Source organism: Brassica oleracea, chromosome C1, assembly GCF_000695525.1.
Source record: "Brassica oleracea var. oleracea cultivar TO1000 chromosome C1, BOL, whole genome shotgun sequence".
NCBI lineage: Eukaryota > Viridiplantae > Streptophyta > Magnoliopsida > Brassicales > Brassicaceae > Brassica > Brassica oleracea.
This window is the reverse complement of record NC_027748.1, coordinates 40998412-41013901: the sequence shown is the minus strand read 5'-3', so window position 1 is coordinate 41013901 and position 15490 is coordinate 40998412. Positions and strand designations below refer to the sequence as shown.

General features: G+C 39.6%; 3 protein-coding genes across 3 annotated transcripts; all 3 read left to right on the top strand.

The window, feature by feature from the left end:
• Window positions 1–569: 569 nt before the first annotated feature.
• Window positions 570–3644, top strand: LOC106302902 (probable receptor-like protein kinase At5g47070). The gene is made up of 5 exons (XM_013739323.1): window positions 570–781; window positions 929–1344; window positions 1992–2252; window positions 2339–2461; window positions 2865–3644. Exons 2-5 carry the CDS (start codon window positions 964–966, stop codon window positions 3384–3386), a joined length of 1287 nt encoding a protein of 428 aa, XP_013594777.1. The 5' UTR covers window positions 570–781; window positions 929–963; the 3' UTR covers window positions 3387–3644.
• Window positions 3645–4191: 547 nt separating this feature from the next.
• LOC106313374 (cell division control protein 48 homolog A-like) lies at window positions 4192–7429 on the top strand. The gene is made up of 7 exons (XM_013751528.1): window positions 4192–4384; window positions 4490–4652; window positions 4747–4975; window positions 5053–5819; window positions 5885–6106; window positions 6193–6909; window positions 6989–7429. The coding sequence occupies exons 1-7, from the start codon at window positions 4356–4358 to the stop codon at window positions 7292–7294; spliced, it is 2433 nt and encodes an 810-aa protein (XP_013606982.1). The 5' UTR covers window positions 4192–4355; the 3' UTR covers window positions 7295–7429.
• Window positions 7430–10666: 3237 nt separating this feature from the next.
• On the top strand, window positions 10667–14052 carry LOC106340457. The gene is made up of 6 exons (XM_013779339.1): window positions 10667–10815; window positions 10909–12193; window positions 12293–12603; window positions 12721–12955; window positions 13085–13473; window positions 13737–14052. The coding sequence occupies exons 1-6, from the start codon at window positions 10667–10669 to the stop codon at window positions 14050–14052; spliced, it is 2685 nt and encodes an 894-aa protein (XP_013634793.1).
• Window positions 14053–15490: the final 1438 nt, after the last annotated feature.

Here is a 15490-nt window from a genome sequence, read left to right as displayed (position 1 = left end):
GTATTTTTTCTTAAACTATAATTGAGTTGAGGTCGTTTTTGGCACTGGCCATTTGTTTGGGTCTTATTTGACACGACCGAGAGTGTTGTGATCGAAATTGACACTTTTTCTCATATATCAAAACGACGTTTTATTTTGTTAACTGTTGACTAACTTCTGTTAGAGTCAATGTATATTTAGGCACGTTTTAAGAAGTTCAGGTAGTTTTTTTGAATTATAATTGAGTTGAGGTTGTATTTGGCACTGATCAATTGTTTGGGTCGTATTTGGCACGATTGAAATTGTTGGGGTCGAAATTGGCACTTTTCCCCACTTTTACTACTTAATAAAATCATATTACAAAAAAAAAAGGATCAGATATTCAGATTCACTGATTTCTTGGCTACTTTTTCAAACACCTTAACGTTGAAAATGTCAAAGGAAGAAAAACGTTTTTCCACAATTCCTTTTTTATATAAAAATATATTCTTTTTAGAAAAATTATACAATATACAATCATTTTATTCTCTCCTCTCCAATAAAAATTCTTTCTTCTGCTGACTTGGCTACTATCTGCAAAGACTTTTTGTTTCTGCCGTGTGACGTCGTCTTCACCTTCTCTTTCTTCCAAGCTTCTCTTCTTAAAAACCACTCTGCGTATCTTTTCTCAAAGACTCAAAACCACGATCTCTTTCTATCATAACCCATTTCAAATAATAATCATCTTCTCTCCCTTCTGGCCTTGAACTTCATCTTCTTCTGATAAAGTTTCGATCTTTCTGTTCACAAAGTAACTTCAAAGGTGAGTTATAATCATCTTCTAGCTATGTCGTTGTTGGGTCTTAGAGTAAAGGAACTAACTTTCGAAATTCGATTACTTCTAGCTTCAAGATCTAACAGTTACTCTGTTTTGGTTGCAAAGGCTTTAACTTTGTTTATGTATCTGCAGTGGAGAAACCTCGGTGGTATAATCTCTTCTCGACAATGAAGTGTTTCAAGTTCTCTAGTGGTGACAAGAAAGAGGAACACAACAAGACTCCCAAGTCTGTCTCACTGACCTCCAACTTCTCCGACCGCGACATAAACCGAAGCGGGTCGGATTTCAACTCTCGAGATGCCTCTGGGACGAGCACGGAGTCGTCCATGGGGAGGAAGAACTCGTACCCTTCAACGTCTGCTAGAGAAAGTAATCTCAGAGAGTTCAGCGTTACTGATCTCAAGGCTGCGACTAAGAACTTTAGCCGCTCCGTTATGATTGGGGAAGGAGGGTTCGGTTGTGTCTTCAGGGGAACAGTGAGGGACTTGGAAGATCCGTCGATTAAAATCGAAGTCGCGGTTAAGCAGCTCGGTAAAAGAGGGTTGCAGGCAAGTCTCTAGTCTTGTTCTCATGCTTTATCAGTTATGTATACCATTAGGATAAATATTAGACCAAAAAAATCTAATATATATATTTGGTTTAGTGTAACTACAACTTTTGGAGAGGAGCTTTCTCGAGAGAGTTTAATCCCAAAAACGGACAATATCGTACTAATCGAAGGGATAGGCTCTAGTAGAGCATAGAATGTGCATTTGGTCCGTCGCAACCAGAGCCGACCCTGAGATTTTGGAGAGAGGGAGGGGGGGGAGGAGTTATAGGCGGTTTAAAAAAGATTTGGGCCTAAACTTTTTTTAACAAATTTAAGAGTCTATTTATATATATTTTTTTGAAAATTTTAGAGCTTTGAGTCGAATGTTTCATCCGGCTTGACCAATGACCGGTCCTGGTCATAACATATATGTCTAATGTTATAGACGGTTATAGATTTGGAGGGGGGGAAGGGTTATAGACGGTTTAAAAAAGATTTGGGACTAATTTTTTTTTTTAACAAATTTAAGAGTCTATTTATATATATTTTTTTGAAAATTTTAGAGCTCAAGACGAATGTTTCATCCGGCTTGACCCATGACCGGTCCTGGTCATAACATATATGTCTAATGTTCTATTATCTCATTTGTTGTTTTTTTGTTTGCAGGGGCATAAGGAATGGGTCACGGAAGTGAACTTTCTTGGTGTGGTTGAGCATTCAAACTTGGTGAAGTTGCTTGGTTACTGTGCAGAAGATGATGAACGTGGGATCCAACGGCTTTTGGTTTATGAATACATGCCAAACCGAAGCGTTGAGTCCCACTTATCCCCTCGCTCACTCACAGTCCTTGCTTGGGATCTAAGGCTGAGAATCGCTCAAGATGCAGCTCGTGGTTTAACATACCTGCATGAACAAATGGAGTTTCAGGTAATGTCATCACTCTGCTACATTATGACTTGAATTGATCTCATTGATCTCTCTTTACTGACTTTGATCTCTATTGTTTTTTACAGATAATATTCAGGGACTTTAAGTCCTCGAACATTCTCTTGGATGAGGACTGGAAAGCAAAGCTCTCTGACTTTGGCCTGGCTCGTTTAGGTCCATCTGAAGGACTGACTCATGTTACTACTGATGTAAGTTCTCTGCATTCACTTTTTTAGATTTGAGTAACAGCTATGTTTTTGCAATATTCTACAAATAGCCTAAATATAGCCGAAACAATTTTCTTTAAATCCTATTTATGCAGTCGATTTAAACTGTTTTAAATCAATCTAAATTAGGTTAAATGTGGCAAGCTAAACAATAATGTTAGTGTAAATCCACAAATTTGTCTAGTTTATTTATTTTTGTAGTTTATTTATTTTAGTAGATATATGTTTTATAATTCATCAAAATAATTTATAATTAAACACAAAACCTAAATATCTAATGTTAACGCTTAGTCTGTATCTATACCAATCTTGCCTAGTTGATATTAGTAGTTACCGCAATTTCTTAAACACTGTGTTTTGTAACTAGTTACTTTCTCTTTGTTAGGTTGTAGGTACAATGGGTTATGCAGCTCCTGAATACATTAAAACGGGCCGTCTCACATCCAAAAGCGATGTGTGGGGTTATGGAGTGTTCATCTACGAGCTTATCACAGGGAGGCGACCAGTTGACAGGAACAAACCTAATGGAGAGCAGAAGCTTCTAGAGTGGGTGAGACCTTATCTATCAGACACAAAGAAGTTCAAGCTCATATTAGACCCAAGACTTGAAGGGAAGTACAATCTTAAAGCAGTCCAGAAGCTATCAGTTGTAGCCAACAGATGTTTGGTTAGGAACCCAAAAGCACGTCCCAAGATGAGTGAAGTGTTGGAGATGGTGACTAAGATTGTGGAAGCGCCTTCAGGGAGTGGTACTAGCCCGCAGCTAGTTCCATCGAAGAGTCTAGAGACTTCTAGAGATGTGGGAGGGAAAAAGAAGGTTTTAGAGACGAGGAACAATGGTGGTGGAGGAGGTGAAGGAGGTTGGTTTGGCAAGTTATGGAACCCAAAGGCAGTAGGAGCTTGTTGATTGCTTGAGATTTAACTTCTTGTTACAAACAGAGAAGTCTCACAATGGGGATCAAGATCTACCTCATATACATATTTTATAAATGAAGATTTTGTGAAAGATGCTGAATGTTATAGTTTAATGCTTGTAACCACAGCTGAGTTGGCGAGATATGTTTATATAGCTTATCAGGACTCGGGAGTTTTGTTCCAAACATGGATAAAAACAGAAAACAATCGTAGTTGTACTTTCGTAGTTAAAGTATCTTTTATATTCTTATGGAATGTTCTAAAAATCAGTATAGGTTATAAACGAAACAATTTTTTAAAAATCTGATTTATACGATCCAAATCGGCATCGGTCCAAACTGATTATAGCCAAAACGGTTTTCTTAAAGTTCAATTTAAACGTTCTAAATTGGTTTAAACTGATTTAAATTATTTTTTTTAATATGTTTAATCATTAATAGTGTTAGTGCAAATCTATAAATTTGTCTAAATTTTTTTGTATATCTAAATCTTATAATTAATCGTCGTAACTTTATAAGTAGATAAACTAAATTATCTAATATAAATGTATAAAAATATATTAATATTTGTTAATATTTAAGCTTTGCCTATATCTGAATAATCCGGTTAATGGCTAATTTTCTATAAAGCGATTAGTTACCCATCGAACTCTTTCTTGGACATTGTTTTTATGTATAAAATTGGAGTTGTTACTTACATAACATAATTAGGGTACAGGTTCGAGACAAAAAGGAAACAATAGGGGTCGGTTGTGATATTCTTGAAAGATTAGAAAAAAAAAGGAAAAAAAGTTCTATCTTTTCCAACAAGAAACATAGAGAGATATTAATCTGCGACGATCTCTCTTCTACTCTTTCAGATCCCATTCTCATAATCCCCAAATCCATCTCTCTCAGAGATAACCCTAAAGCTCTCAACTTTCCGAGAGAACTCTCTCTCAATCGCTAATCTCGATTCAATCATGTCGAACCCAGCTGAATCTTCAGGCTCGTAAGTGTACCCAGATCTCCGATTTTGATTATTCCGATTTCTCGATTAGGGTTTTGGTCGATCTAGTCTCTAAAGCTCAAAGCTTGATCCTTTATTGTTTTTCAGGAAATCGAAGAAAGACTTCAGTACTGCTATTCTGGAGAGGAAGAAGTCTCCTAACAGACTCGTCGTCGATGAGGCCATCAACGATGATAACTCCGTCGTTTCTCTCCACCCTGACACCATGGAGAAGCTCCAGCTCTTCCGTGGCGACACCATTCTCATCAAGGTTGGATCTTTTGAAATCATTAAAGAGACTTGCTTTTTGATTATACAGTTGTATAGTGTTCTTTGTGAATTCTTATTTGGGTTTTGTATTCTAGGGAAAGAAAAGGAAGGATACTATTTGCATTGCTCTTGCTGATGAGTCATGTGAGGAGCCAAAGATCAGGATGAACAAAGTAGTCAGGTCTAACTTGAGGGTTAGGCTCGGAGATGTTATCTCTGTTCACCAGTGCCCTGATGTCAAGTACGGACAGCGTGTGCATATCTTGCCTGTTGATGATACCGTTGAAGGGGTCACTGGAAACCTCTTTGATGCTTACCTCAAACGTAAGTTGTCTTTGAGATATTGTTTACAGATATTAATTGATTTTCTGATTACAATTTGATTTTTTTCTTTTCAATAGCTTATTTCTTGGAGGCATACCGCCCCGTGAGGAAGGGAGATCTCTTCCTAGTCAGAGGAGGAATGAGGAGTGTGGAGTTCAAGGTTATAGAGACAGATCCTGCTGAGTACTGTGTGGTGGCTCCGGACACTGAGATTTTCTGTGAGGGTGAGCCAGTCAAGAGAGAGGACGAAGAAAGGCTAGATGAAGTGGGTTACGATGATGTTGGTGGTGTCAGGAAGCAGATGGCTCAGATCAGGGAGCTTGTTGAGCTTCCCTTGAGGCACCCACAGCTGTTCAAGTCGATTGGTGTTAAGCCACCGAAGGGAATTCTTCTTTATGGACCACCTGGGTCTGGAAAGACTCTGATTGCTCGTGCGGTGGCTAACGAAACTGGTGCCTTTTTCTTCTGTATCAATGGTCCTGAGATCATGTCTAAGCTGGCTGGTGAGAGTGAGAGCAATCTCAGGAAAGCGTTTGAGGAGGCTGAGAAGAACGCTCCTTCGATTATATTTATTGATGAGATTGACTCTATTGCACCGAAAAGAGAGAAGACTAATGGAGAGGTTGAGAGGAGGATTGTGTCTCAGCTCCTTACGCTGATGGATGGGCTTAAATCTCGTGCTCATGTTATTGTCATGGGAGCAACCAATCGCCCCAACAGTATTGATCCAGCTTTGAGAAGGTTTGGAAGATTTGATAGGGAGATTGATATTGGAGTTCCTGACGAGATTGGACGTCTTGAAGTTCTCAGGATCCACACAAAGAACATGAAGCTTGCTGAAGATGTGAGTTTCTGATTCTAGCTTTTGTTTATTGAAGATAAATTCATCTTTTGTTTTTATTGTTTCAGGTGGATCTTGAGAGGATCTCAAAGGACACACATGGCTATGTTGGTGCTGATCTTGCAGCTCTGTGCACAGAAGCTGCCCTGCAGTGCATCAGGGAGAAGATGGATGTTATTGATTTGGAAGATGACTCCATAGATGCTGAAATCCTCAATTCCATGGCAGTGACCAATGAGCACTTCCACACTGCTCTCGGCAACAGCAACCCATCTGCACTTCGTGAAACTGTGAGTATTGACATCACTGCTCTTAGAAGGAGATCAGTTCCTGCAATTTCACTTAAATCTCATTCAAACCTTTCTTTGTTTTTCAGGTTGTTGAGGTTCCTAATGTTTCTTGGGATGACATTGGAGGTCTTGAGAATGTCAAGAGAGAGCTCCAGGAGACTGTCCAATACCCTGTGGAGCACCCAGAGAAGTTTGAGAAGTTCGGTATGTCTCCGTCAAAGGGAGTCCTTTTCTACGGTCCTCCTGGATGCGGTAAAACCCTTTTGGCCAAAGCTATAGCCAACGAGTGCCAAGCCAACTTCATCAGCGTCAAAGGTCCTGAGCTTCTCACCATGTGGTTTGGTGAGAGTGAAGCCAACGTCCGTGAAATCTTTGACAAGGCTCGTCAGTCTGCTCCATGTGTTCTCTTCTTTGACGAGCTCGACTCCATTGCCACTCAGAGAGGAGGTGGAGGCGGAGGTGATGCCGGCGGCGCAGCGGACAGAGTCCTGAACCAGCTTTTGACCGAGATGGATGGGATGAACGCTAAGAAGACCGTCTTCATCATCGGAGCGACCAACAGACCCGACATTATCGACTCTGCTCTTCTCCGTCCAGGAAGGCTCGACCAGCTCATTTACATTCCGCTCCCAGACGAGGATTCACGTCTGAACATCTTCAAGGCCTGCTTGAGGAAATCACCTGTTGCTAAAGATGTTGACATCAACGCTCTGGCTAAGTACACGCAGGGGTTCAGTGGTGCTGATATCACTGAGATTTGCCAGAGGGCTTGCAAATACGCCATTAGAGAAAACATCGAGAAGGTACCGTTGTCTTATTCTCTCAAGTTAAGATTGCTGTTGAGTCTGGAGTTATTAAGTTTTGGTTTTTTTTTTGTTGCAGGACATTGAAAAGGAGAAGAGGAGGAGCGAGAACCCTGAGGCCATGGAAGAAGATGGAGTGGATGAAGTGTCTGAGATCAAAGCTGCACACTTTGAGGAGTCGATGAAGTATGCACGCAGGAGTGTGAGTGATGCAGACATCAGGAAGTACCAAGCGTTTGCTCAGACGCTGCAGCAGTCTAGAGGGTTTGGTTCTGAGTTCAGGTTCGAGACTAATGCTGCTGGTTCAGGTGCAACCACTGGAGTCGCCGATCCTTTTGCCACCTCGGCAGCTGCTGCTGCGGACGATGATGATCTCTACAATTAGTGTGATCAATTTTATTATCCTTTTTATTTAAGTTTTCAATCGGATTCTCTCTACTTTCAACCTTATGTTTCTTTAAAAAGTTATCGGAATTATGTTCATTGCTTTTAATCAATGTACCTGCTTCACTCTTGTTCATTCGTACTAACCACCAAGGGAAAACTAAAGACCACAATCTATCCTATTTCTCTTGGATTTTTAGATGTTTACCTATTATGTTCATCAATGTTGCGTTTGAATAATTTGATAACAGGCTACTGCTAAAAGATCCATCCCTATTAAATTTTAAGTTCTCAGAGGAATTATCTTTTGGAAGACTAGGAAAGTGATACTGATCCTTTCCTTAGGGTTTTCTTTTCTAAGTTAATCAGAATCGTTTGTTTGACATTTTAATCAATGTTCTTTCTTATATTTGCCGACTCAAAATCGCTCACATATCTTTTTTTTAATATATCTTCTTGATCTATAAATCCCTCCATATCTCATATTTATTCGTAATATTCTCAACCCTGATACTCAAATTTCTTATCACTTTTACCGTTACTTCTCCTTTTTCCTGTGATCTTCTTGGTCTTATTTCTACCTTTATTCTCAAAATTCAAAATAGTATTTCCATTACAATTTTATAGTCAAGATATTGAGCAAATCCTCTTTCCAATTGTGTCTATATCTTATTATCTTTAGAAATTTTGATAAATGAATACTTCTTTTCATTTTTCTAGGATTTCATCTCGGCTGCAACTGGAATGCTAAATTATGGAATGAAATTGTTTGGAATCCATCATTTTCATGATATTCCAAAAACTATTTACCAGTTACATGGAAAATTTTTTAAAATCAATTCCACGTAAACTTTAAAAAAAATCCTTTGTAAATTCTACTCCAATTGTTCCATATTAAAAAGGCTCGTGAACGTGTGGAATGATTGGAGTTCCAATTCCAATTTCAGTTTCTATTCCATTTTTTCCATTTCACATATTAATATTCCTTTTATTTCATGTATTCCTTTGAGGAATAACCAGTTACCGCCTTCTTCTTAATCCAATTCTTAGTTTTTAGAACTTAAAAATTGATACTCAAAATCTATAGAAATATTGTAATATATGTTTTCACCATCATTTTTGTATTCTCTCTAATTAGAATATAAACATAAATTATAAAGAATTGATTGTCATTACTTTCTCTCTCGCCGTTTCTTTGTTTTGATTTAAAGAAGTTAAAAAAAAAATGGTCTCTTTTTTTGTCGACCTTGCTTGTTAATGTTTCCATTTTACTCAAAATTTTGTTTTTTTAAGGTTATATTTTTCTCCAAAAGTTTTTTATCTTTATTTTCTCCTCGTTTTATCTTTGTTTGTTTGATTTATAATACATCAGAATGCTTTGGTCGTTAAAAAAATTATAAGGTATTAAATTTAAGTATGATTGTTTGCCAAAATTATGCGAATACAAGAAAATATAGAACATATAGATCTATTCAAGAAGTTGAAAAGTAAGACCAAAAGCTAGTAGCAGAAAATAGAAAAAGTGAAAAAAATGGAAAACATAAGAAAAAATAAAGACTAAATAAAAACATGAATTACAAACTATGAAGAAGAAGAAACTTAGACACAACATCTCAAGATGTACCACAACTAAAAAGATGAACCACTTTTACTATGTAAAAATATGTACTTATGATGCAATGAGCTTTGATCAAAAAAAAAAGATGTAATGAGCTATAAATTAGATCTTTATAATATATACATCTTTAAATATTTCAAGGAAACTACACAAATCTGGCATTAATTATATTTTATATTAAAAACTACTTATAATTTAGCTTATGAGTTGGTCATATAAAGTTGTATGCAGATTATGTTCCCTTCATCGGGATCTACACTAATGTATCGACCAACATGCACCAATATACGTGGGGATTGTCATAAAATTAACAAAAAATCAGAGAACTAGGATGTTAGTTAACCGCAATTAACCCTTTATGCTTAAATTGCAAATACAATAGTATAAATGCTTACTCTATTCACCTTTATCATATTCTGAAAGTAGTTTTTCGATATGCCACTTTAATGTCTTTCGACTCTTTTACTTCTCAGCAACAATAGCATTCGGAACAGAGGATCTTACTACCAGCTATCCATAATTATATATATATATATTAAACTACATAATTAATTAATTATAGTCCACCTAGGTTTTTAAGTAAAAGTCGTCAAAATTTTAGATGTTTTCTTTTGAAAATAATTGTACTAACTCTACACAAATCTCACATTAATTAAATTTCATATTAAAACTACCTAAGTACATTGACAGTAAGAGTGTAACAGAACAAGATAATTAAGCTAATGAGTTTGTCATAAGAATGTGTATGGGTTGCTCTAGATTTCATCTATATATCGTTTATTTATTTTATGTTATAATTCCTCTATTTTTTTGTTAAAAGATAAATAAAAATATTGATTATAAACTGATTTTAAATATTTAATTAAAAATGAAAGGGATCAATATTTAAATTATGGTTATCAGCTTTTGAAAAAATGGAAAAATAGTTAGATTTGTGACTGACAACGAGATTATTTTTGACAAAAGGTGCAGCAAGTAATTACAGTTTCCGCCTTTTATTTCATATAAATAATGAAATAAGTTATTTTATATATTGTTGATTATATCTATATATATATAATACTGTTTGCTCTCTCTTCCTGTTTAACTAATTAAATTGAGCCCAATAACTTAAAATCCCCTTTTTTCGTCATCACACGCAGTATTAGGGTTCATGTTTCCCACGCGACAAAGGAGGTCCCTCAGTATCACTGACCAATCCCTGGTGAAAGCCACCGCCATCCGCGTCGATTTGCTTGCAGCTCTTCTCACCTGCCTTCTGAGACCGACACCGTTACGAAACTCTACTGGATTCAATTATTGTCATTAAAGTTCTAATTAATTCTCATCTCCCAACTCCTTCCACGATTTCACATTCAATACTGTAAGTTTCTTCCCGTAAAATTCATTGTTTCATTCTTCTCAATCGTTAATTTAAACATGTTCTTGAAGAGAGATGATAAGCTAGCTGTTCCATTGGCGTTTGTGCAGAAGAAGAGTAGGAGTAAGAAGAAGCGAAATGGCTAAGTGAAGTATGAGTGTGGGGAAGAGACTTCTTATGAGAAGGAGGATTAGTAGTAATGAATAAGTATTATTGTATGAAGCTATGTCGTTTTACTTATTGCACTCTATTAAAAGGGGGAGTGTCCCTTATGAAAACCTTATCTAATGATCAAATAACAAACAATATTCTCTCTTATCCCTTTCTCTCTCTATTCTCTCCCATTTCTTGTGACGAGATAAGCGCTTGCTTATCATTGGTATCAGAGCCTGAAGATGCCTCCAAAGCAAGAGACTCATTCCGAAAGGATCTCTGCTCTCGAAGGCCAGATCGGTGGCTTCTCGACTGCGATCGACGAGCTGTGTGATGCGACGACGAAGAGTGAACGATCGATCCTGGAGGCGTCAGCAAAGAATGATCGGAAGTTTTTGGAGATTGATAAGAACGCAGAGGAGCGTCATGCTCAGCTGATGGCGATGATCCTGAATTAGACGAATTCCATTTCTGAAAACCCTAGCCGTACACCTAATGGAAGCGAAGGAAGCCCGAGAACTGCAGAACCGCTCAGATATGAAAAAGGGATACTACAAGTACCAGAGAAGGCGATACCTCTCAGATCTGCGGAGCTGAGTACTCCATCTTACCATGGAGTATCTTCGGGGTATTCACCTCAACAGAAGATCGAGTCACCTCCGAAGAAGCTGGAACTACCGGATTTTGTAGGTAAAAATCCCGATGATTGGATATTCCGAGTGGAGAAATGCTTTTCGGTGAACCAAACGGAGGAGGATGAGAAACTCTCACTAGCTATGGCGAGTATGGTGGGGGGATCGGTTACGTGGTTGAGGATGATACATGACCATGAAAAGCCGAGTGATTGGGGTGATTTCAAGAATAAACTGCGAAGGCATTTCAAGGCAACCCGGGGAGGCACCATCGTGAGTCAGATGTTGCGACTGAGGCAGACGGGAACGGTGTTGGAGTACCGTGAGCAGTTCGAGGAGCTGTCAGCGGAGGTTCCTCATGTCCCAAATGATGTGTTGGAGGAGATCTTTTTGCACGGGATGAAGAGGAGCTTGAGGGAACAAGTCGTCAGGCTTAGACCTCTGGGAATGGATGAGATTGTGGAGATGGCCCAGATCATTGAGGTGCAGGAGAATGAGCGGAGTTCATATCAATCGAGGTCCTTTCACCGTACGAACTCAGCTCCAACTCTCCATAACCACCAGCGGAGCAGCTCAAACTCGTCTGGGGGGAAGCAGAGTGAAACAACACCCGCGAGGAAATCCTTCGACTCTCAACATGACAATAAGGGTTGTGAACAGAAGAAGACAATCCACAACCCCTGTCGTCATTGTGGTGAAAGATTTTTCTCGGGGCAGAAATGTAAAGTCTTTCAGAAGTACAAATGCCTTGAAATAGAGGAGGAATCTGAACGAGATGAGGAGTTAGATGGAGGTTCAGAAGAAGAAGAAGAACCTCAAAAGCAACAAGAACTTCAGGTTCTATCTCTCATGTCTATGGTAGGAATCACTACTAAGAAGACGTTGAGGATAAGAGGTTATATCGGGGATGCGGAAGTAGTGGTGCTCATTGATTCTGGTGCGTCGTGTTACTTCATAGCCACACAGCTATTACAGAAGTTGGGGCTGCCAGTAACACCTATTCAGGAGTTTGGAGTAGCTATTAGAGATGGAAGGGTTCTCACCAGCAGTGGGAAGTGTGAGGACGTGAGAATTAACATTCAAGGAGTGGGAATTCGAGAAGAGTATTTGGTGTTTGATTTGGGAGCTACAGATATGGTTTTGGGTTACACTTGGTTAGAGAATTTGGGTGAAACGAGAATCAACTGGGGGTTACATCTGTTGAGGTTCCAAATTGGAGAGCAATAGGTGACTTAGGCAGGAGATCCGGACTTGCTCTGTGCTCAAGTATCCTTGAGGGCGATAGAGAAGTTATGCGAGAAAGAAGACGGGGTGTATCTGCTAGAGTTACAAGCTTTATTTGACAATGGGGAAACAACAGATAAGGCGGTTGTGACAGTTCCTGCTATCAAGAAGTTGCCGAAGGAGTACAACTCAGTGTTCAACATGCCTAGTGGCTTACCTCCCAAGAGGTCACGAGAGCATGCAATCACACTGCAAGAGGGAACTTCACCCATTAACATTCGACCCTATCGCTACTCCCATCTACAGGAGAACGAGATTGAGAAGTTAGTGCAGGAGATGTTGCAAGAGGGGATAATCCAACCTAGCATCAGTCCATTCTCAAGCCCAGTACTTTTGGTGAAGAAGAAAGACGGAGGGGTCCGATTTTGAGTGGATTACAGGGCTGTTAACAAGAGTACAATACCTGATCGTTACCCAATTCCTGTCATTGAAGAGCTATTGGATGAGTTAGCAGGAGCTTCGATCTTCTCCAAGCTAGACCTCAAATCTGGTTACCATCAGATAAGATTTAAGGAGAATGATGTGGGTAAGACAGCTTTCAAGACGCACGAGGGTCACTACGAGTTCCTAGTGATGCCGTTCGGTCTCACTAACGCACCGGCTACTTTCCAGTCTGTCATGAACGAGATTTTCTAGCCGTATTTAAGGAAGTTCGTTCTAGTGTTCTTCGACGACATTCTAGTATATAGCCGAGATGAGAAGGAACATCAGAAGCATCTGAAGATTGTGTTACAAATCTTGAAGGAACACAGCTTCTATGCTAATGAGAAGAAGTGTGCATTTGCACAAAAAGAGGTAGCGTACTTGGGACATGTGATCTCAAAAGAAGGAGTATCTGCAGACCCTGAGAAGATAGAAGCAATGAGAAGCTGGTCTGTACCCAAGAACGTTACTGCCTTGCGTGGATTTCTTGGCCTTACTGGCTACTACCGGAGATTTGTGCTGAGTTATGGGAAGATTGCACGACCTCTGACAGAGTTGCTTAAGAAGGAAGGGTTTTGTTGGTCAGAAGCAGTCGAGAAGGCCTTTGTGAAGTTGAAGGAAGCAATGTGCAAGTTACCTGTCCTGAGGCTTCCTGTTTTCACTAAGCCCTTTGTAGTTGAACTGATGCTTCGGGGGTTGGAATATGTGCGGTTCTATCTCAAGAAGACAGGCCGATCGCGTATATCAGTAAGGGTTTTTCTAGTAAGGGTCGCGTGAAGTCAGTTTATGAGAGGGAGTTACTGGCTATAGTATTTGCAGTAACCAAGTGGAGACACTATCTGACGGGGCATCAGTTCACTATTAGAACTGATCAGAAGAGTTTGAGGCATCTGTTGGAGCAGAAGGCTGTCACGGTGGAACAACAGAAATAGGCTTCTAAGTTGTTGGGATTGAACTACACGATTGAATATAGGCCTGGCAAGGAGAATAGAGTGGCTGATTCTTTGTCAAGGCGTGTAGAGCTTACTGAGTTCAAAGAGTTTCAGTTGACAGCACCTTTGTCCATTGACATGGATGAATTGGCGTTGCAAGTGGAGCGAGATGAAGCCTTGCAAGCTATCATAAATGGTGTTAGTAACGGAGATCAGGAGTTTGATGGTTATAGTGTGAAGGAGGGCGTTTTGTTTAAAGATCGATGTCTGGTGATTCCCACCAATTCACCTTTCATACCGGCGTTGCTGAGCCAATTCCACGCTAGTGCGATAGGAGGTCACGAAGGGGTTCTCTAAACCTTTAAGAGAATGGCTAGGGAGGTATATTGGAAGGGAATGAGAAGTGATATAACTGCATCTATAAAGGCTTGTGAAGTGTGCCAGAGGAACAAGTACTCTACGCTGTCTCCTGCGGGGTTACTCTCCCCGTTACCAGTACCGGAGCAGGTATGGTCTGATATTAGTCTTGACTTTGTAGAAGGATTACCAAGCTCAAAGGGGTTCGAGGTGATATTGGTGGTGGTCGACAGGTTGACTAAGTATGCTCATTTCATACCGTTGAAGCATCCTTTCACCACGAAGTCAGTTGCAGAAGTGTTTGTGAAAGAAGTGATCAAACTACATGGGTTTCCCGAAACTATGGTATCTGACAGAGACAAGGTCTTCTTGAGCAAGTTCTGGTCAGCTCTCTTTCAGAGTCAAGGGACTGCACTGCATAAGAGTATGACATACCACCCACAATCCGATGGCCAAACTGAAGTGGTCAATAGGTGTTTGGAGGCGTATTTGAGGTGTTTCGCAGGGCGCAAGCCTTCTTCTTGGAGTCAGTGGCTTCCTTGGGCGGAGTACTGGTATAATACTTCTCACCATTCTTCGTCCAATACCACGCCTTTCCGTGCCTTATACGGGAGAGACCCTCCAAGATTGTTGAGGTTTGGAGATATACCGTCTGCGAATGCTGAGGTAGAGGAGCTGATTCTGAGTCGAGATGCATTGTTGCAGGAGTTGCGTGATAATTTGGTGACAGCTCAAGCAAGAATGCATTCTTCGGTGAACAAGCATCGCAGAGATGTGGAGTTTGAGGTAGGGGACTGGGTCTATCTGAAGCTGAGACCTTACAGACAAACGACAGTGGCTATGCCTAAAGCAGAGAAGCTTGCACCACGGTTCTTTGGTCTGTATCTCATCGAGAAGCGCGTGGGTAAAGTAGCATATAAGTTGGCTCTACCTCCGCACAGTCAAATCCACTCAGTGTTCCATGTCTCTCAACTGAAGCAAGCAGTAGAGCCGCAGACCCAGGTTCAGCAGCCGCAGATACTTTTTAAGATATTCAAATTACCATGAGATTACATAATACACTCTGTTTTATTGTATTTCTGCGTTTTGTTTGTAATATACGAACGACTGCAATGTAGGAGGCGCCGTGATGTGAAGATGGTAGACTCATCAAAGACAGAAAGTAAGAGCAGTTGAAGATTTATTTTTCTTAGATTAGCAAGTTTTGTGTTGTTTGAATTTTTTTCGTTAATTTCTGGAGGCTTAGCCAGTCTTGATGAGTTTTATGTTTTGGGCAATGACAAACTAATTTGTAATTAAGTTTTCTGCAGTGAGTATGTGTGTGTAATGCTTATTTCATTCTGTCTCTAAACTTATTTCATTCTTTTGGAGATAGATTCAATTTCGTTTGTTGATTAGGTTTTTCTATTTACATGTGTTTCAGGCGACTCTCATACAT

Coding starts and splice junctions, on each gene's coding strand:
- LOC106302902 (XM_013739323.1), top strand. CDS start 964: ATGAAGTGTTTCAAGTTCTCTAGTGGTGACAAGAAAGAGGAACACAAC. Junction 2,253..2,338: donor ATGAACAAATGGAGTTTCAG/GTAATGTCATCA, acceptor TGTTTTTTACAG/ATAATATTCAGGGACTTTAA. Junction 2,462..2,864: donor TGACTCATGTTACTACTGAT/GTAAGTTCTCTG, acceptor TCTCTTTGTTAG/GTTGTAGGTACAATGGGTTA.
- LOC106313374 (XM_013751528.1), top strand. CDS start 4,356: ATGTCGAACCCAGCTGAATCTTCAGGCTC. Junction 6,107..6,192: donor CATCTGCACTTCGTGAAACT/GTGAGTATTGAC, acceptor TTTGTTTTTCAG/GTTGTTGAGGTTCCTAATGT. Junction 6,910..6,988: donor TTAGAGAAAACATCGAGAAG/GTACCGTTGTCT, acceptor TTTTTGTTGCAG/GACATTGAAAAGGAGAAGAG.
- LOC106340457 (XM_013779339.1), top strand. CDS start 10,667: ATGCCTCCAAAGCAAGAGACTCATTCCGAAAGGATCTCTGCTCTCGAA. Junction 10,816..10,908: donor TCAGCAAAGAATGATCGGAA/GTTTTTGGAGAT, acceptor TGAAAACCCTAG/CCGTACACCTAATGGAAGCG. Junction 12,956..13,084: donor CACCGGCTACTTTCCAGTCT/GTCATGAACGAG, acceptor CAAATCTTGAAG/GAACACAGCTTCTATGCTAA.